At 42.5% G+C, this 22299-nt stretch overlaps 1 protein-coding gene across 7 annotated transcripts in view; it reads left to right on the top strand.

Annotated features, from left to right (window-relative positions):
• The window catches only part of LOC112067811 (uncharacterized), a 64607-nt gene that overhangs the window by 36528 nt on the left and 5780 nt on the right, over nucleotides 1-22299 (top strand). Inside the window, exons 2-6 of one of the 7 annotated variants that reach the window (XM_070436456.1) lie at nucleotides 6151-6414; nucleotides 6846-6943; nucleotides 7079-7256; nucleotides 17692-17789; nucleotides 17925-18097. In XM_070436456.1, the coding sequence (XP_070292557.1) occupies nucleotides 6159-6414; nucleotides 6846-6943; nucleotides 7079-7256; nucleotides 17692-17789; nucleotides 17925-18097 (803 nt within the window). In that variant the 5' untranslated portion in view covers nucleotides 6151-6158. Of the gene's footprint in view, nucleotides 1-5780; nucleotides 6415-6845; nucleotides 6944-7078; nucleotides 7257-16640; nucleotides 17273-17691; nucleotides 17790-17924; nucleotides 18098-22299 lie in introns of those variants that run through there. The other 6 variants (XM_070436457.1, XM_070436454.1, XM_070436455.1 and 3 more) reach the window with 6 other exon arrangements.

Below are 22299 nucleotides of genomic sequence, written 5' to 3'. Positions count from 1 at the left end.
GCCACCATCACAACTCTCACCAAAGCAACTAGAATAACTACAGAGACCAACGTGAATTACCTAAATACTCATCATAAAACATTTATGAAAAATACACAGCGTACAGCAAATGAAAGACAAAGATCTTGTGAATCCAGCCAATATTTCAGATTTTTAAGTGTTTTACAGCGAAAACACAATATAGCATTATATTAGCTTACTACAATAGCCAACCACACAACAGCATTGATTCAAGCCAACAATAGCGATAACGAATAAACCAGCAAAATATATAAATTTTTTCACTAACCTTCTCAAACTTCTTCAGATGACAGTCCTATAACATCAGATTACACAATACCTATAGAGTTTGTTCGAAAATGTGCATATTTAGCGGCACAAATCGTGGTTATACAATGAGAATAGTAGCCAAGCTGCCAACAATATGTCGGGAGAAATCTTGGGAGAGGCACCTAATCTAATCAGTAGACTTGACAAAAAAATACAGGTTGGACAGCAAATGAAAGATACATTAGTTCTTAATGCAATCGCTGTGTTAGATTTTTAAAATTAACGTTACTACGACATACAGCGTGCGTTACAGCGAGACCGCGCCGAAATTAATGGCGGAATATGAGTTTTACATTTTTCAACAGAACAACGAATTAACATCATAAATAGTTCTTACTTTTTGATGAGCTCCCATCAGAATCTTGGGCAAGTTGTCCTTTGTCCAAAAGAATCGTTGCTCGGTTGTAGATTGTCGCCTTCAACTTTGGAATTAGCAGTAAACATTAGCCATGTGGCCCAGACGTGCCCAACTCACCAGAACGCAGCACAAATAAATACCCGAAAATCGCAATATACTGATATAAACTTATATAACTCGGTTTAAAATAACAACATTATGATGTCTTTAACACCTATATCGAATAAAATCAGAGCCGGATATATCTAAGGGCTATAATGGGAGCTTTCTAGAATGCCATCCTGAGGTCTGTCTTGCGTCATGGCGAACGAAGGAAAGAGAGGACCCCACGTTGCCAGCCCATTTATAAGGCCTCAGATCTGCCTAGCAACTCCATTCCAATTCTCACTATTTGCTGACATCCAGGGGAAGGSSWYTGCAGTGCATCTCAACTAATAGAAGACATGCAAATTAATAAACTGACCTCAGAACAGCCTGCAGATTTCAGATTTCTCAATGCCTCATAGGAAAATTGCTCCAACTCGAGTTCTGTTTTACTCACAGATATAATTCAAACGGTTTTAGAAACTAGAGAGTGTTTTCTATCCAATAGTAATAATAATATGCATATTGTACGAGCAAGAATTGAGTACGAGGCAGTTTAATTTGGGAACGAAATTTTTACAAAGTGCAAACAGCACCCCCTATTGAGAAAAGGCGAGATTGAAGCTGTGTGGTTGGACATTTTTATTTGCCAAAATGTCAACCTATTATAGTTGTAACCCGTTATAGACCACCAGACTAGTACACGTTTGATGAATTGTTGGAGGAAACTGAACACACTTTGGTAAATCTGAGGTTATTGTTACTGGTGATTTGAATACAGATATGCTGGAAAAGGACCTTGCTACTTTTAAAACTCTTCAGAATGGTTGTAATCTGCTTCATACCAGCTGATTAATGAGCCCAGCAGGTTCTGTCCTTCTACCCAAACCATCATTGACCTTGTGTTGGTGTCGGATCCAGGATATCAAACAGTGGGGTTGTAAACTATGGGCTCAGTGATCATTCCATCATTTTCTGGAGTAGGAATGTTCAGAAAACTGTTTTTAATTGTCATAAGTCAATCAAAATATGAGGGCTATGAAGAATTATAGTGCAGATATTATTTGTTAATTGTTTGAACAAATTGGACTGGTCTGCTGTATTGAAAAGCAATGAGGTGGTGAATGCCCGGGGCAATTTTAGATCATTGTTTTTACATGTGGTAGATAAGCAGGCTCCAGTAAAAAAAGGTTTGAATTTAGCAAAGAGCTGAACTGTGAATAAATGCTAACATTTTAAAGGCAATTAAGAGTAGAAATGAACGCTTTCTGGAGTTTAGGAAATCCAGGGCAGATATATTTATAGACTATAAGAAATGAAGAAATTATGTCAACAGGATGATACAGAAGGCCAAGAAAATAATATTTGAATGACAAAATAGTTGAACATAGGAACAACCTGAAGTAAATTAGGGAAGTGTCTGAAGCTGTCAGGTTACAGTAACAGATGAGAGACCGAAGCTCTGTGGTGGAATTATTGTAATCAAAAGGAGAGACTTTTAGATTTCTTCAAAACAATCAAACTCCCCRTGGTACCCCAACTCCATACTGGAGCCATCTCCCCCTGGTACCCCAAATCCATACTGGAGCCATCTCCCCCTGGGACCCCAACTCCATACTGGAGCCATCTCCCCCTGGTACCCAATCCATACTGGAGCCATCTCCCCTGGTACCCCAACTCCATACTGGAGCCATCTCCCCTGGTACCCCAACTCCATACTGGAGCCATCTCCCCTGGTACCCAACTCCATACTGGAGCCTTCGCTCCCCCTGGTACCCCAACTCCATACTGGAGCCATCTCCCCTGGCCCCCCCAACTCCATACTGGAGCCATCTCCCCCTGGTACTCCAACTCTGTACTGGAGCCATCTCCCCCAGGTACCCCAACTCCATACTGGAACCATCTCCCCTGGTACCCCAACCCCATACTGGAGCCATCTCCCCCTCGTACCCCAGTACAGAAACATTAACTCATGCTCTGGAATGCGGTATCACCCAAATACATCGTAAATCCCCTGTCAGTGTTAAATCTCCCAGAGGCCCACTTTCAGTTCACACAGCAATAAAAGTATTATAACATAATCTTGTAATTTCCACAATAGTGTGTAGATACCCTTTAATGTTAGTGGCACCAGCAAGAGCCTTGCTTGGTTAGTGGTGTCTCTGTAGCACACATGTGATTGCAGAGTCTGCTGAACAAATCACAACTGGATTGATGCAAATAATCATGATATCATTCTGCCAGGTAGGCATAGACTACTTTGTAGTTAACATTTAATTGAAAAGGTTTTTGGGGAATCTTTTCCATCAACCAGAAGATGGTTGTCATTAGCATCATCGCTAACAGCTACACATAGTGGTAGACAAATGCACTCAGACAGGGGCATTTCAGGGCTTTTTCCTCTTCAGAAAGTTGAAGGAAACTACAAATCACTTGTGCGAATTTACCGACGACCTGCAGGCAGAGGGTTCAGAATAACTATGAGAAAAAATGAATACAGATTATAGCACCACCCAAAAGGGCACTTTAGAGACAGGAAGGGCAAAGGGGCATGTGCTCTTAAAGACTAAAAAGCAGCATTCCTCAAGAGAGGATGGCTTTCACTTCAGCAGTGATAAATTCATGAACTTCTTTGAGGAAAAGATCATGATCATTAGAAAGCATATTACGGACTCCTCTTTAAATCTGCGTATTCCTCCAAAACTCAGTTGTCCTGAGTCTGCACAACACTGCCAGGACCTAGGATCAAGGGAGACACTCAAGTTTTTTTAATACTTTATCTCTTCTTGACACATTGATGAAAATAATCATGGCCTCTAAACCTTCAAGCTGCATACTGGACACTATTCCAACTAAACCACTGAAAGAGCTGCTTCCTGTGCTCGGCCCTCCTATGTGTAACATAATAAACGGCTCCCTATCCACCGGATGTGTACCAAACTCACTAAAGTGGCAGTGATAAAGCATCTCCTGAAAAAATAAACCTTGACCCAGAAAATATAAAAACGATCAGCCTATATCGAATTATTTTTTAAAAGCTGTTGCTCAGCAACTCACTGCCTTCCTGAAGACAAACAATGTATARGGAYRGCTTCAGTCTGGTTTTAGACCCCATCATAGCACTGAGACTGCACTTGTAAAGGTGGTAAATGACCTTTTAATGGTGTCAGTCCGAGGCTCTGCATCTGTCCTCGTGCGCCTAGACCTTAAATGCTGCTTTCTGTCAAAGAATTATGCAGAAAAATGTATCCGTGCTTTTGTCACTTCTAGGTTAGACTACTGCAATTCTCTACTTTCTCGGCTACCCGGATAAAGCACTAAATAAACTTCAGTTATTGCTATACACGGCTGATAGAATCTTGACTAGAACCCAAAAATGTGATCATATTACTCCAGTGCTAGCCTCTCTACACTGGCTTCRTGTTAAGGCTATAGCTGATTTCAAGGTTTTACTGCTAACCTACAAAGCATTACATGGGCTTGCTCCTACCTATCTTTCCGATTTAGTCCTGCCATACATAACTAAACATACGCTACGGTCACAAGACGCAGGCCTCCTTACTGTCTCTAGAATTTCTAAGCAAATAGCTGGAGGCAGGGCTTTCTCCTATAGAGCTCCATTTTTATGGAATGGTCTGCCTATCCATGTGAGAGACGCAGACTCGGTCTCAACCTTTAAGTCTTTATTGAAGACTCATCTCTTCAATATGTCCTATTATTGAGTGTAGTCTGGCCCAGGAGTGTGAAGATGAACGGAAAGGCCCTGGAGCAACGAACCGCCCTTGCTGTCTCTGCCTGGCCGGTTCCCTTCTCTCCACTGGGATTCTCTGCCTCAAACCCTATGACAGGGGCTGAGTCACTGGCTCACTGGTGCTCTTCCATGCCGTCCCTAGAAGGGGTGCGCCTCTTGAGTGGGTTGAGTCACTGACGTGTTCTTCCTGTCCGGGTTGGCGCCCCCCCTTGGGTTGTGCCGTGGGGGAGATCTTCGTGGGCTATACTCTGCCTTGTTTCACGATAGTAAGTAGGTGGTTGAAGATATCCCTCAAGTGGTGTGGGGGCTGTGCTTTGGCAAAGTTATATCCTGCCTGTTTGGCCCTGTCTGGGTGTATCGTCAGACAGTGTCTCCTGACCCCTACTGTCTCAGCCTTCAGTATTTATGCTGCAATAGTTTATGTGTCGGGGGGCTGGGGTCAGTCTGTTAAATCTGGAGTATTTCTCCTGTCTTATCCGGTGTCCTGTGTGAATTTAAGTATGCTCTCTCTAATTCTCTCTCTTTTTCTCTCTCTCAGAGGACCTGAGCCCTAGGATCATGCCTCAGGACTACCTGGCCTGATGACTCCTTGCTGTCCCCAGTCCACCTGGTCGTGCTGCTGCTCCAGTTTCAACTGTTCTGCTTGCGGCTATGGAACCCTGACCTGTTCACCGGACGTGCTACCTGTCCCAGACCTGCTATTTTCAACTCTCTAGAGACAGCAGAAGCGGTTGAGATACTCTGAATGATCGWCTATGAAAAGCCAACTGACATTTACTCATTTACTCAACTGATGTAAGAAGGGTTTTATAAATACATTTGATTGATTGATTGATTGATTGAAGGGCAGAGGGGCATGTGCTCTACACAGGTAGAGTCCTATCTGTCCATGTTGCCTGTTGGCACTGTTGCCATGTTGCCATGTTGGCACTGCTTCATGTGGCAACACCAACACTCACCTAAATAGTCCATATGCCACTGGGTGAGAGAAGTTTTCATTGTATTTGGGCAGCATTATGTGAGGTGTTAATATTTGTTGTTAGCGATGAGCCTTGGTCAATTTAGCTCGGAATATGCCACCCTCTTCAATCTGTCACCTAATCCTGCCTAATGGGCAGGTCAGCCCTGGAGGGAAGTATTGGCTGTAAGAAGGAAGAGAACACATAACATCTGGTTGTTTTTAAATGACTTCTTATGACATTGCTTGCCAGAATAAACATTGTAATTAATAAATAAATAATTAATATTTTTCCAATCTACGTTACCCACTCCCGTCAGCAGGCGGCGATGTGAGTCTTTCAGGTGATGCTTCTTGCGTGACGTATAATCTAGTGGACGGAACTGGAGGCTTCATCAACAGCGACAAAAGGCTACTGATTCAACCTACGCGGTGGTTTGCTAGCAAACATAAAACCGAAACATTGAAGCTCTTTAGACCAATCTTGTGTATATTACTCATCGTGTTTTGAACATAATTATGTTTACCTATCTACTCGTTCATTTAAACGTAATTTGCTTGTTAAATTAGCTAATGTGGTAAATTGATATTGCACTAGGCTAATCGACCGGAGCATGAGCTCACTAAGCTCGACGGAGAAAGAAGCTCTGGTGAAAGGAGAGGAAGAAGCTTTCAGTATGAAAAAGGAGGAAGAGGAGGCTATCTCATTGAAAGAAGAAGAGGATGATATTACAGTGAAAGAGGAAGATGGGAACGAGGTTGTCAGAGTGGAAGAGGAGGAGGTAGAATCTTTCAGAATCAAAAAGGAGGAAGATGCCATAACATTGAAAGAAGAGAATGTAGTGAAAGAAGAGGAAGAACATTTTGGAGTAAAAGAGGAAGAGGAGGCTATCTCAATAAAAGAGGAGGAGACTGAAGATCTGATTACCACCAGTGAGTACTGTCTAAAACACAGGGGCACAAACTACGCAGTTCTTGAACTAATGTGTGGTTTTAAAGGGACATTCTACTTCAGTTCTACACTTGAATATGTTCAGTACTGTAGGAATTGTTTAAGGGGCAATCTGCCATTAGTACATATATTTTTGTGACTTAAATGTGATTTATTGAATTCTCCATGCGGTCTATATTAAAGTGTTTTAATTTAGTGTAACAGGCTTTTAAAATTCAATATTGGTGCGTCGTTTCTACTTATTTCGTGGAAGGACCCTTTTGCATTTGCATCATAAACAATATTTTAGGAAATCATGATCAATTGTGGCCAATTTAGGCCTTTTTGGACATATTAATGCCTCTTGTAAGACTCTGTGATTTTAATAGACGGTCATAAGTTTACCATCTGTTTGATGTTCTCGTTCACACAGGAGAGAGACATGACTATCGTGGATCCTCTGGGGAGCCTCAACAACATCCTGATGCTGACGAGGCAGAGAAGAGTCTCTCCCGATCAGAACACCACATGGTACAGCTTGGTCTGGTCTAGCATACAGCTTGCTCTATCTGGGTCTGGGCTGGGTTTCTGTAAAGCACTTTGTGACAACAGTGACATCAGCATCCATAATGATATGTGTCTGTGTCCCCTCTTTATGGTTACCAGGACAACGCTAGCCCTTCCTCCCTCCCGGAGTCCCCGTGTCGTGCCTCTCCCGGTAGCACCTTACTGCTGGGTATAAAGAGGTTGTCTGTGCTGCTGGTGGACTGCAGGAAAACAACGGGGCTGAGTCGAACTGTGAGAGGAGGAGAAGAGAAGAAAGGATCAGATTTGACTCATCAAAGTAAGTGCTGTAGTTTAGTTTGAACAAATAAAATAGATCTGCTCACTGGTATATGTTACCAGTAGGGCTGTCCCCGACTAATACAAATACAGCTTTGCAGACTCTTGGTATTCTCTCAACCAGCTTCACCTGGAATGCTTTTTCCAACAGTCTTGAAGGAGATCCCACATATGCGGAGCACTTGTTGGCTTCTTTTCCTTCACTCTGCGGTCCAACTCATCCCAAACCATCTCAATTGGGTTGAGGTCGGGTGATTGTGGAGGCCAGGTCATCTGATGCAGCACTCCATCAGTCTATTTCTTGGTCAAATAGCCTTTACACAGCCTGGAGGTAACCATTCTAGTTATGTGTTCCTTGAATTTCGAAATAAATCACAGACAGTGTCACCACCAGCAAAGCACCATCACACCTCCTTCTCCATGTTTCAAGGTCAGAACCACACATGCAGAGATCATCCATTCACCTACTCTGCGTCTCACAAAGGCACGGCGGTTGGAACCGAAAATCTCAAATTTGGACTCATCAGACCAAAGGACAGATTAACACCAATCGAATGTCCGTTGCTTATGTTTCTTGGCCCAAGCAAGTCTCTTCTTCCTATTGGTGTCCATTAGTTGTGGTTTCTTTGCAGGTTTCTTTGCAGCAATTCGACCATGAAGGCCTGATTCACGCAGTCTCCTCTGAATAGTTGATGTTGAGATGTCTGTTACTTGAAATCTGTGAAGCATTTATTTGGGCTGGAATGTCTGAGGCTGGAAAATAATGAAATTGTTATCTGCAGCAGGGGTAACTCTGGGTCTTCCTTTCCTGTGGCGGTCCTCATGAGAGCCAGTTTCATCATAGAGGTTGATGTTTTTTTCCGTCTGTACTTGAAGAAATGTACAAAGTTCTTGAAATTTTCCAGATTGACTGACCTTCATGTCTTAAAGAAATGATGGACTGTCGTTTCTCTTTGCTTATTTGAGCTGTTCTTGTGATAATATGGACTTGGTCTTTTACCAAATAGGGCTATCTACCTTTTCACAACACAACTGATTGGCTCAAACGCATTAAGAAGGAAATAAATTCCACAAATTAACTTTTAACAAGGCACACCTGTTAATTGAAATGCATTCCAGGTGACTACCCCATGAAGCTGGTTGAGAGAATGCCAAGAGTGCAAACAAATTTGTGCACAAAATTTGAGAGTAATATGCTTTAGTGCGTATGGAAAAAGTCACATTCTGTATCGTACAGCTATGAAAGTTATATATTTAGAACCACCTGCTCAATTGGAATCCAGTGACGTCTGTGTCTTCAGTGTTCTAGAACTGTTTAGTTTTTTGTTCTGACTTATAAAACTGAATTAATTAAATAAGTAATGTAAACATATCAGTAATTACGAGGAAGCTCTACAACATCATTTGTTTTGAATTATGAAATGTTTGAAAATTTACCTCAGGTTATTGAGGGATCTGATTTGGATTAAACCTCATAGCAAGATGGTTTTATCATGTTGAGGTTTCATTCATGTCTCTCTTTAAATAAACACTGTCTTTGGCAGGAGAAAAACCAAACTCTGCGGAACCAGAGACTTCCAAACCAGCAAGACGACACCTCTGCTCCCAGATTGGAAAGAGTTTTATCAAGTTAGGAAGCCTGAAAAGACATGAGAGGACACACACAGGAGAGATGCCATACCATTGCGCCCAGTGTGGAAAGAGTTATAGTCAGTTAAGAAGCCTGAAAGCTCATGAGCGAATACACACAGGGGAGAAGCCTTACCATTGTTCCCAGTGTGGAAAGCGGTTTAGCCAGTTAGGAAGGCTGAAAGATCATGAGCGAATACACACAGGGGAGAAGCCTTACCACTGCTCCCAGTGTGGAAAGAGTTTTAACCAGTTAGGAAACATGAAAAGACATGGGAGGATACACACAGGAGAGAAGCCACACCATTGTTTCCACTGTGAAAAGAGTTTTACGGAGTTAGGAAAGCTGAAAGCTCATGAGCGACTACACACAGGGGAGAAGCCCTTCCACTGCTCCCAGTGTGGAAAGCGTTTTAACCAGTTAGGAAAACTAAAATCTCATTTGCGTATACATACAGGGGAGAAGCCTTACCCCTGCTCCCATTGTGGAAAGAGTTTTAACCAGTTAGGAAACAGGAAATTCCACGAGCGAATACACACAGGGGAGAAGCCTTTCTATTGCTCGCACTGTGAAAAGAGTTTTACGGAGTAGGAAAGCTGAAAACTCATGAGCGAATACACACAGGGGAGAAGCCTTACCACTGCTCCCAGTGTGGAAGTATGTTTGCCTTATTAGGATCCCTGAAAAGACACAAGAGGGTACACACAGGTGAGAAGCCATACCATTGCGCCCAGTGTGGAAAGAGTTTTAACCAGTTAGGAAACATGAAATCGCATGAGCGAAAGTCACACGGGAGAAGCCTTTCCATTGCTCCCACTAGATAGAGTTTTACAGAGTATGAGCGAATACTTATGATGTTAGATCAATGTAGAAAACTGATTTGGATTTGCAAAATGCCATCAACATTGTTGTGTCTTTGGCATCATTAAACTGAATACTTAAAAAAAAAAATCTCTGTAATTATCATTATGTGATTAAACTAACTTAATAATGTAACTGTAATTAACTAGGAAGTTGGGGCACCAAGGAAAATATTCAGATTACATAGTTATAATTTTCCTAATATAACTTTCAGATATTTTAATATCTAATCAATTAGTCTTCTAATTAATGAATTGTTCTTTACCTCACGTTAGTCTAATTCGTTAGTCTAATTCCAAACTAATTCCAATCTCCTTTGCATTAGCGTAGCCTCTTCTGTAGCCTGTCAACTATGTGTCTATCTATCCCTGTTCTCTCCTCTCTGCACAGACCATACAAACACTTCACACCGCGTGGCCGCTGCCACTCTAACCTGGTGGTCCCAGCGCGCACGACCCACGTGGAGTTCCAGGTCTCCGGRAGCCTCTGGAACTGCCGATCTGCGGCCAACAAGGCAGAGTTCATCCCAGCCTATGCTTCCCTCCAGTCCCTCGACTTCCTGGCACTGACGGAAACATGGATTACCACTGATAACACTGCTACTCCTACTGCTCTCTCCTCGTCTGCCCACGTGTTCTCGCACACCCCGAGAGCTTCTGGTCAGCGGGGTGGTGGCACTGGGATCCTCATCTCTCCCAAGTGGACATTCTCTCTTTCTCCCCTGACCCATCTGTCTATCGCCTCCTTTGAATTCCATGCTGTCACAGTTACCAGCCCTTTCAAGCTTAACATCCTTATCATTTATCGTGCCCTCCAGGTTCCCTTGGAGAGTTCATCAATGAGCTTGACGCCTTGATAAGTTCCTTTCCTGAGGATGGCTCACCTCTCACAGTTCTGGGTGACTTTAACCTCCCACGTCTACCTTTGACTCATTCCTCTCTGCCTCCTTCTTTCCATCCTCTCCTCTTTTGACCTCACCCTCTCACCTTCCCCCCCTACCACAAGGCAGGCAATACGCTTGACCTCATCTTTACTAGATGCTGTTCTTCCACTAATCTCATTGCAACTCCCCTCCAAGTCTCCGACCACTACCTTGTATCCTTTTCCCTCTCGCTCTCATCCAACACTTCCCACTCTGCCCCTACTCGGAGTGTATCGCGCCGTCCCAACCTTCGCTCTCTCTCCCCGCAACCTCTCCTTCCATCCTATCATCTCTTCCCTCTGCTCAAACTTCTCCAACCTATCTCCTGATTCTGCCTCCTCAACCCTCCTCTCCTCCCTTTCTGCATCCTTTGACTCCTATGTCCCCTATCCTCCAGGCCAGCTCGGTCCTCCCCTCCTGCTCCGTGGCTCGACGACTCATTGCGAGCTCACAGAAACACGGCTCCGGGCAGCCGAGCGGAAATGGAGGAGAACTCGCCCCTGCGGACCTGGCATCCTTTCACTCCCTCCTCTCTACATTTTCCTCTTCTGTCTCTGCTGCAAAGCCACTTTCTACCACTCTAAATTCCAAGCATCTGCCTCTAACCCTAGGAAGCTCTTTGCCACCTTCTCCTCCTCCTGAATCCTCCTCCCCCCCCCCCTCTCCCTCTCTGCGGATGACTTCGTCAACCATTTTGAAAAGAAGGTCGACGACATCCGATCCTCGTTTGCTAAGTCAAACGACACCGCTGGTTCTGCTCACACTGCCCTACCCTGTGCTTTGACCTCTTTCTCCCCTCTCTCTCCAGATGAAATCTCGCGTCTTGTGACGGCCGGCGCCCAACAACCTGCCGCTTGACCCTATCCCCTCCTCTCTTCTCCAGACCATTTCCGGAGACCTTCTCCCTTACCTCACCTCGCTCATCAACTCATCCTTGACCGCTGGCTACGTCCCTTCCGTCTTCAAGAGAGCGAGAGTTGCACCCCTTCTGAAAAAACCTACACTCATCCCTCCGATGTCAACAACTACAGACCGGTATCCCTTCTTTCTTTTCTCTCCAAAACTCTTGAACGTGCCGTCCTTGGCCAGCTCTCCTGCCATCTCTCAGAATGACCTTCTTGATCCAAATCAGTCAGGTTTCAAGACTAGTCATTCAACTGAGACGCTCTTCTCTGTATCACGGAGGCGCTCCGCACTGCTAAAGCTAACTCTCTCTCCTCTGCTCTCATCCTTCTAGACCTATCGGCTGCCTTCGATACTGTGAACCATCAGATCCTCCTCTCCACCCTCTCCGAGTTGGGCATCTCCGGCGCGGCCCACGCTTGGATTGCGTCCTACCTGACAGGTCGCTCCTACCAGGTGGCGTGACGAGAATCTGTCTCCGCACCACGTGCTCTCACCACTGGTGTCCCCCAGGGCTCTGTTCTAGCCCTCTCCATTCTCGCTATACACCAAGTCACTTGGCTCTGTCATATCCTCACATGGTCTCTCCTATCATTGCTATGCAGACGACACACAATTAACTTCTCCTTTCCCCCTTCTGATAACCAGGTGGCGAATCGCATCTCTGCATGTCTGGCAGACATATCAGTGTGGATGACGGATCACCACCTCAAGCTGAACCTCGGCAAGACGGAGCTGCTCTTCCTCCCGGGGAAGGACTGCCCGTTCCATGATCTCGCCATCACGGTTGACAACTCCATTGTGTCCTCCTCCCAGAGCGCTAAGAACCTTGGCGTGATCCTGGACAACACCCTGTCGTTCTCAACTAACATCAAGGCGGTGGCCCGTTCCTGTAGGTTCATGCTCTACAACATTCGCAGAGTACGACCCTGCCTCACACAGGAAGCGGCGCAGGTCCTAATCCAGGCACTTGTCATCTCCCGTCTGGATTACTGCAACTCGCTGTTGGCTGGGCTCCCTGCCTGTGCCATTAAACCCCTACAACTCATCCAGAACGCCGCAGCCCGTCTGGTGTTCAACCTTCCCAAGTTCTCTCACGTCACCCCGCTCCTCCGCTCTCTCCACTGGCTCCAGTGAAGCTCGCATCCGCTACAAGACCATGGTGCTTGCCTACGGAGCTGTGAGGGGAACGGCACCTCCGTACCTTCAGGCTCTGATCAGGCCCTACACCCAAACAAGGGCACTGCGTTCATCCACCTCTGGCCTGCTCGTTTTGGGGCTGTTGCTGGGCAACACGGACTTTCAACTCCCTCCAAAGATTTTCTATGGGGTTGAGATCTGGAGACTGGCTAGGCCACTCCAGGACCTTGAAATGCTTCTTACGAAGCCAGTCCTTCGTTGCCCGGGCGGTGTGTTTGGGATCATTGTCATGCTGAAAGACCCAGCCACGTTTCATCTTCAATGCCCTTGCTGATGGAAGGAGGTTTTCACTCAAAATCTCACGTTACATGGCCCCATTCATTCTTTCCTTTACACGGATCAGTCGTCCTGGTCCCTTTGCAGAAAAACAGCCCCAAAGCATGATGTTTCCACCCCCATGCTTCACAGAGGTATGGTGTTCTTTGGATGCAACTCAGCATTCTTTGTCCTCCAAACACGACGAGTTGAGTTTTTACCAAAAAGTTCTATTTTGGTTTCATCTGACCATATGACATTTCCCAATCTTCTTCTGGATCATCCAAATGCTCTCTAGCAAACTTCAGACGGCCTGGACATGTACTGGCTTAAGCAGGGGGACACGTCTGGCACTGCAGGATTGATTCCCTGGTGGCGTAGTGTGTTACTGATGGTAGGCTTTGTTACTTTGGTCCCAGCTCTCTGCAGTCATTCACTAGGTCCCCCCGTGTGGTTCTGGGATTTTTGCTCACCGTTCTTGTGATCATTTTGACCCCACGGGGTGAGATCTTGCGTGGAGCCCCAGATCGAGGGAGATTATCAGTGGTCTTGTATGTCTTCCATTTCCTAATAATTGCTCCCACAGTTGATTTCTTCAAACCAAGCTGCTTACCTATTGCAGATTCAGTCTTCCCAGCCTGGTGCAGGTCTACAATTTTGTTTCTGGTGTCCTTTGACAGCCAGAAAAGCTCTTTGGTCTTGGCCATAGTGGAGTTTGGAGTGTGACTGTTTGAGGTTGTGGACAGGTGTCTTTTATACTGATAACAAGTTCAAACAGGTGCCATTAATACAGGTAACGAGTGGAGGACAGAGGAGCCTCTTAAAGAAGAAGTTACAGGTCTGTGAGAGCCAGAAATCTTGCTTGTTTGTAGGTGACCAAATACTTATTTTCCACCATAATTTGCAAATAAATTCATTAAAAATCCTACAATGTGATTTTCTGGAGAAAAAAAAATCTCATTTTGTCTGTCATAGTTGAAGTGTACCTATGATGAAAATTACAGGCCTCTCTCATCTTTTTAAGTGGGAGAACTTGCACAATTGGTGGCTGACTAAATACTTTTTTGCCCCACTGTATATATTTACGCTCAATGTGTCGTCGTGATCTCTGTTGGAAAGTTTGTTTCTGTTGGAGAGTTTGTCCACCCTCTCTCTCTCTGTCATGGTTAGGATGGATAGTTCAGAGTAACATTCAGCAATGTTCACCGACCGTTTATACATTCTCCAGAACATGAATATTGTTCAGTTCTCAAGTTCTGTGAGGTGGAAGAAGTTCCTTTGTTCTCCCTATGAAAACTCACTCTCTCTCTATGCTGTCTGGCCATGAGGAAGAATCTCCTCCAGGAATTTATGACCTGCCTAACAGCAGCCTGGGTGTAGGAGAGAGAGAGAGAGGGGGATGGTCTCTGTACCCAAAGAGGGCAACGTCATGACAACATCATTTTTTGACGACTCAAAATAATGTAAATTGAAATTACATGTTGAACTGATGTCTGTGCCCAGTGGGCTGGTTTGAATAAGTAGCAGGTGTTGGATCAATATCCACCTTAGTAGCTAAGTTTCCGTGCAACTTGCCATAGATTTTCATTTGAATATTCTAAAATCTGCATTAAACAATATACGCATTTTCCCACCAGAAATGTTTCTATCAAACAGACTTTTTGCGGATAAAAGGCTTTGTGTGACAAATAACTTTTGCTGTTAAATTCCCATGTACTGAATCAAAAATACAGGTTAAATGGGTTTCCATCGCATTTTCAACTCTACTGATGGTTTAAAAGAAACGTTGAGTTATATAGCAAACGTGCTCTTGGCCTGTGCACTGTAGCCAGCAGCTCACATGTACAGTGCGGGTAGGCTACCTACATGATGAGAGTATTATGGATGAGAGCGATATTATTTTATTTGTCAAATGGCAACCAATCATCGATCATCATGTCACCAGAATAAGACCATCAACATGTATTGGAAAGGAGCATCAAGCTCATCACATGTAGTTTCACCACCTCGTGAAGTTCATAACTTATTTCATCTGTAGCCTAATAAACTGCATAGGTTCCCAAGTCGTAGTGGGAGGACCACACAACATATCATCACTTGACTTCAAGTTAACTAAGATGTGATGGTTATTATATAAATATTTGCGCATAAAGGAGTTTCTTCCCCCATTTCTCGCTCATAAATGTTTTCTGACACAGAACGATCCCACGATTTACAACAAACAAACAAATCGTCTGTCGGCATTTATAAAAGTGTACAAGCATATCCTGTTTCCATCAGCCCGGTCATTACTTTTGAAATGGTTGGATCAATATCCACCTTCATGATATGGATGAAGCCTGATGTGGAATGTCTGAGTAGTTCTATATGATGTCATAATACACTCCTCTGATAATCAAGTGATATTTGGTAGGGATGGATGATATATTGGTGAGCATATCGGAATCGGACAATATTTGCTAACATCGGCATCAGCCCGATATATAGTTTACCGCCGATGTGCAAAATCAAAGCTGACGTGCATACCTATATAAAGTAGATGACATAATGACGCCACGAAAGTAAGTGAAAGAAATAGGTTTTGATTATGTTTTACTGGTAATGGGGACATATGTAAATGCCAACAAAATAACTTTTTGGTCAGTGTGGTGTGTGTGTGTGTGTGTAACCTTTAACTAGGCAAGTTAGTTAAGAAGAAATTCATATTTACAATTACCCCGGCCAAACCCAGACGACGTTGGGCCAATTGTGCGGCGCCCAAATAAAGACAATCCCTTGAATGAGTAGGTGTGTCCAAACTTTTGACTGGAAAAAGTATCCACATGTTATACTTCAGGAGTAAATGTATAGATACCTTAAGAAAGTTAATTGAAAATCACCCAGTAAAATACTACTTGAGTAAAAGTCTAAAATATTTGGTTCTAAATATACTAATTTTATTCATAATTTTAATTATTAAAAGTTAAAGTATAAATTACTTCAAATTCCTTCTATTAAGCAAAGCAGACGGTACCATTTTCTTGTTTTCGAACGATGTATTTGTGTTTAGTGAGTCCGCCAGATCAGAGGCAGTAGGAAATGACCACGTATATTCTCTTAATAAGTGTGTGAATTTGAATATWTTCCTGTCCTGCTTAGCATTCAAAATGTAACGAGTACTTTTGTGTGTCAAATGTTGCATATAAAATCTTTAGTACCTCGGCATTGTGTTATATGTTAGAATGTCTAATAAACAACTATATTGTATACATTAACAATATTGTTTTGTCAAAATAAACTGCTACCTGCATCTGTATGCAGACGATACAGTTGTGTACTATATTGCCCACCCTGCTGATCAGTCTCTATCTGAACTACAGTATGCTGTCATTATTTTACAGAAAACCTTTACTGACCTTAAATTGTTATTGAATCTGTGTAAAACTAACTATATGTTGTTTTCTAGAGTGAACAAAAATGGTTATAATGATTGAAGTATATAGTATGTACCTTGTATGGTGTATCTGACGTTAAGCTGTCTTTTAAAAAACATATTGATGAGTTAGTTAGTTAAGATGCTGAGTTGGGGTTTTAGGCTTTCCAATCTGCGTTACCCACTCCAGTCAGCAGGTGGCGATTTGAGTCTTTCAGGTGATGCTGCTTGCGTGACGTATAATTTAGTGGACGGGACAGGAGGCTTCTTCAACAGCGACAAAAGGCTTCTGATTTAACCAACGTGGTGGTGTGCTAGCGAACCTAAAACCGAAACATTGAAGCGCTTTAGACCAATCTTGTGTATTTTACTCTTAGTGTTTTGAATATAATTCTTTTTACTTGTCTACTAGTTCATTTAAACGTAATTTGCTTGTTAAATTAGCAAATGTGGTAAATTGATAATGCACTAGGCTAATCGACCGGAGCATGAGTTCACTAAGCTCGACGGAGAAAGAAGCTCTGGTGAAAGGAGAGGAAGAAGCTTTCAGGATGAAAAAGGAGGAAGAGGAGGCTATCACATTGAAAGAAGAAGAGGATGATATTACAGTGAAAGAGGAAGATGGGAAAGAGGTTGTCAAAGTGGAAGAGGAGGAGGTAGAAGCTTTCAGAATCAAAAAGGAGGAAGATGCCATAACATTGAAAGAAGAGAATGTAGTGAAAGAAGAGGAAGAACCTTTTAGAGTAAAAGAGGAAGAGGAGGCTATCTCAATAAAAGAGGAGGAAGACGTTTTGGGAGTGAAAAAGGAGGAGGCTGAAGATCAGATTACAAACAGTGAGTACTGTCTTAAAAACAGGGGCACTATGAAGTTCTTGAAATAATGTATTGTTTTAAAGGGGCATTCTACTTCAGTTCTGCACTTGGATATGTTGTTCAGTACTGTAGGAATTGTTTAAGGGGCAATCTGCCATTGGTACATATGTTTTTGGGACATCGATGTATTGAATTCTCATTCTCCATGTGGTATACATTAAAGTTCACCTCATCTAATATAACAGGCTTTTAAAATATACTTAAAATATCAAAGGGATGTTAAAGGCACCCATTTTGTGGAATTGACCCTATACATTTGCAACACCAACAACATTTTGACAAAATCATGATGAAAGTGGCCATTTTAGACATATTCATGCCTCTTGATTGTAATAGATGGTCATAAGTTTACCGTCTGTTTGCTGTTCTCGTTCACACAGGAGAGAGACGTGACTATCGTGGATCCTTTGGGGAGCCTCAACAACATCCTGATGCTGACGAGTCAGAGAAGAGTCTCTCCAGAACAGAACACCAGATGGTACAGCTTGGTCTGGTCTAGCATACAGCTTGCTCTATCTGGGTCTGGGCTGGGTGTCTGTAATGCACTTCATGTCAACAGTGACATCAGCATCCATAATGATATGTGTCTGTGTCCCCTCTTTATGATTACCAGGACAACGCTAGCCCTTCCTCCCTCCTGGAGTCCCTGTGTCATGTCTCTCCCGGTAGCGCCTTACTGCTGGGTATGAAGAGGTTGTCTGTGCTGCTGGTGGACTGCAGGAAAACAACGGGGCTGAGTGGAACTGTGAGAGGAGGAGAGAAGAAGATCAGATTTGACACATCAAAGTAAGTGCTGTAGTTTAGTTTGAACAAATACAATAGATCTGCCCACTGGTATCTGTTACCAGGACAACCAGCAGGTTCTGTTAGTTGACAGAAGATAGACTGGTATCTGTTTACCAGGACAACCAGCAGAGTTCTGTTAGTTGACAGGAAGATGAGCTGGTGGATATGGATGTTATGAATACTCATAACACTGGAAAGGATTCTGCCAATGAAAAGAGAGAAACCAATAGACCATATAAAACCTTGATGAAAGGTAGCTTTAGAGAGACAGTTATAAGATGATCCTATGTAAGGTGCTCGTTTTTCAAGAACATTTTCTCAAAATATTATGGATGTTACATTGTCTGTCCCAGTCAACCCCCCTATCTTTATAAGACTGTAGAACAGGAAAACTAAACTCCAGACACTGTTAATTAATTAACTAATACTGGAGGAAAGCTGTGATCAGGCTGCCCACTCAAGAGAAAGCTTCAAAATGTAACCAGTGCCTGCAACCTTGTTCAGGTTATCAATCAACCTACCAAGGTAGTTACAAACAGTAGAGGAATGAAATCATCAACATGTTTTGATCACATCTTTACTAATGCTGCAGAAATGTGTTTGAAGGCAGTATCCAGATCCATCAGATGTAGTGATCACAATATAGTAGCCATGTCTAGGAAAACCACAGTTCCAAAGGCTGGGCCTAATATTGTGTAAAAGAGGTCATACAATACGTTTTGTAGTGATTCCTATGTTGTTGATGTAAATAATATACTTTTTTTTAAACAAAGATAAATGACATAAAGAATGATTGTAAATTTCTTTGGAGCATCTTCAATTAAATTTTGGTTTAAAAAAATCAGCAATGGCACGTCACCGGTGTTTAATTTCTATTTTACCTTTATTTAACTAGGCAAGTCAGTTAAGAGCCTAGGAACAGTGGGTTAACTGTCTTGTTCAGGGGCAGAACAACAGAGTTTTACCTTGTCAGCTCGGGGATTCGATCCAGCAACCTTTTGGTTACTGGCCTAACGCTCTAACCACTAGGCTACCTGCCGCCCCAGAGCCACCTGTCAAACAGAACACAGAGTGTTCTTTAATGGAAGCCTGTACAACAAAATCAAGGTAGATTCAGGAATTCCCCAGGCAGCTGTTTGGCACCTGCTTGTTTCAATCTTTACCAACGACATGCCAACGACATTTGAGTAAAGCCAGTGTGTCTATGTATGCGGTTGACTCAACACTGTACACGTCAGCTATCACGGCAACTGAAATGACAGCAACACTTAACAAAGAGCTGCAGTGAGTTTCAGAATGGGTGGCAAGGAATAGTTAGTTAGTCCTAAATATTTCAGATTACCTTAAATTACATGGGCTACTATGCTAATTCTGTAGCGGTATTGTTAGAGGGGGGTAAAGATACAAATTTTGTTGGGGAGCCAGGCAGGTATTAACCCTAGTTATTAAAGTTAGTTATTACCTATTATAACATTATTAATATTATTAAATATTATAAAAATCGAAAGGATAAGAGTAGAATAGAGTAGCGCTTCCAGACACATTCTAAACATGATGGAGTCTTAAAGGAGGACTGTAGCATGGAGTCTTAAAGGAGAACTGTAGCATCATGAGGTAGCCACCTGGAATGCATTTCAATTAACTTTTACTGCCTCAGAAACCCGGATCCGGGATCACCCCCCACCCCCCCACACTGATTAGCATCACTAGCATAGCGTCACATTTAAATAGTAGCATCTAAATATCATTAAATCACAAGTCCAAGACACCAAATGAAAGATACAGATCTTGTGAATAAAGTCACCATTTCAGATTTTTWAAATGTTTTACAGGGAAGACAAAATATGTAAATCTATTAGCTAACCATGTTAGCAAAAGACACCTTTTCTTTGTCCACCATTTTCTCAACACCATAGCTATCACTAATTCGGCTAAACTAAGATATGATTAGCCACTAACCAAGAAAAAACCTTCATAGATGACAGTCTGATAACATATTTATGGTATAGATAGGTTTTGTTAGAAAAATTGCATATTTCAGGTATAAATCAAGTTTCCATTGCAGCCACCATCACAAACTCACCAAAGGACTAGAATTACTACAGAGAGCAACTTGGTATTACCAATTACTCTCATAAAACATTTCTTAAAAATACACAGCACATAGCAAGGAAAACACAGATCTTGTGAATTCAGACAACATTTCAGATTTGTCTAAGTGTTTTACGGCAAAACACAATAAATCGTTATATTAGCATACCACATATGCAAACGTTACCAGAGCATTGATTCTAGCCAAAGAGACGATTACGTAATCATCGCCAAATATATTAATTTTTTCACTACCGTTCTCAGAATTCTTCAGATGACACTCCTGTAACATCATATACAACATACATATAGAGTTTGTTCGAAAATGTGCAATATTAGCCATAAAAAACGTGGTTATACAATGAAAATAGTAGCAAAACATGCCTGAAAATGTGGTCGCCATCTTTCAGAGTGATCTTAGTTAATCAATAGCTAATCATATACTTGACTAAAAAATACAGGTTGACAGGAACGAAGACAAATTAGTTCTTTATGCAATCGCTGATTTACATTCTAAAATTATCCTTACTGTGCAATACAGGGTTCGCAACGAAGCTAAGCAAAACAGATGGCGAACGTGCGTTTAACATTTTTCTACAGAACAACGATATCATCTTAATAATTTCTTACTTTCGACGAGCTTCCATCAAATCTTGGCATGGGCGTTCTTTGTCCAAAAGAATCGTTGCTTGGTTGTAAAACGTTGCATTCAACTTCTGATATAGCAGCTAACAATAGCTATTTTGCCCCAACGTGTCCAAATCCTCAAGGCGCAATACTGAGGAAATTCCGAAAAATAGCAATATACTCGCATAATCTGATATAACTCGGTTTAAAATAGCTTCGTTATGATGCTTCTAACACCTATGTCTAATTAAATTACAGACGGATACATCTAACGTTGATAATTGAGCGTTTGAAAATGGCATCCTGAGGTCCCTCTCTGCGCAATGTTCAGCGTCGAAAGGAAGGCTACTCTCACTCCTTGGCCTTTTATAACCTCTGAGAGCTACGCAGCAAGCCCATTCCACTTCTCATTGGTTACTGACATCCAGGGGAAGGCGGGTGCAGTTCATGTCGTTCCATAGGATACACACAGACTTTTAAAACTGATCTGAAACCAGAGCTTCGCTCTCAGACCATCGCAGTACCTGTCATGGATTTCGCTGTAGAAAGAGTTCTGGGTCACCCACAGACATAATTCCAACGGTTTATGAAACTAGAGAGTGTTTTCTATCCAATAGAATTAATAATATGCATATTGTACGAGCAAGAATTGAGCACAAGGCAGTTTAATTTGGCGACACCCAGAAATAAAAAATGCTAACTGCTCCCCCTATTGACAAAAGGTTAACATGTGCCTTTTTAGAAGTTAAGTTGTGGAATTTCTTTCCTTAATTGGGATAAGGGGCAGTATTTTCACGTCTGGATGAAAAGCGGCCCAAAGTAAACTGCCTGCTACTCAGGCCCAGAAGCTAGGATATGCATATAATTGGTAGATTTGGACAGAAAACACTATAACGTTTCTAAAACTGTTAAAATAAGGTCTGTGAGTATAGCATAACTTATTTGGCAGGCAAACCCCAGAGGACAAACCATCCAGGAGGATTATTTTGTTGTTGAGGTGACTCTGTTTTCAATTGGTTTTCTATGGGAACATAGATTTCTGTGGCACTTGGTTGCAGTTCCTATTGCTTCCACTAGATGTCAACAGTCTTTAGAAATTGGTTGATGTTTTTCTTTAGAGAAATGAAGAGGTACGGCTATTCAGAACGGGGGTCCAGCCTAGTGCTCTCTAATGTTTTGATGCGCGCTCCAGGTCACGCGCCTCACGTTGTTTTTATCCGGTATTGAACACAGTTCATCCCGTCTTAAATTTGATTGATTATTTACGTTTTAAAATACCTAAAGTTGGATTAGGAAAGTTGTTTGAAATGTTTGGACAGAGTTTACAGGTAACTTATTAGATATTTTGTAGTCATCATGCTGGGCGAGTTGGAACCGGTGTTTTTCTGAATCAAATGCTCCAAATAAATGGAGATTTTGGAGATATAACGACAGAATTAATTGAACAAAAGGACCATTTGTGATGTTTATGGGACATATTGGAG

Source organism: Salvelinus sp. IW2-2015, linkage group LG31 (genome assembly GCF_002910315.2).
Source record: "Salvelinus sp. IW2-2015 linkage group LG31, ASM291031v2, whole genome shotgun sequence".
NCBI lineage: Eukaryota > Metazoa > Chordata > Actinopteri > Salmoniformes > Salmonidae > Salvelinus > Salvelinus sp. IW2-2015.
Note: the sequence above shows the minus strand (reverse complement) of the source record. Positions and strands in the feature narration are given on the sequence as shown.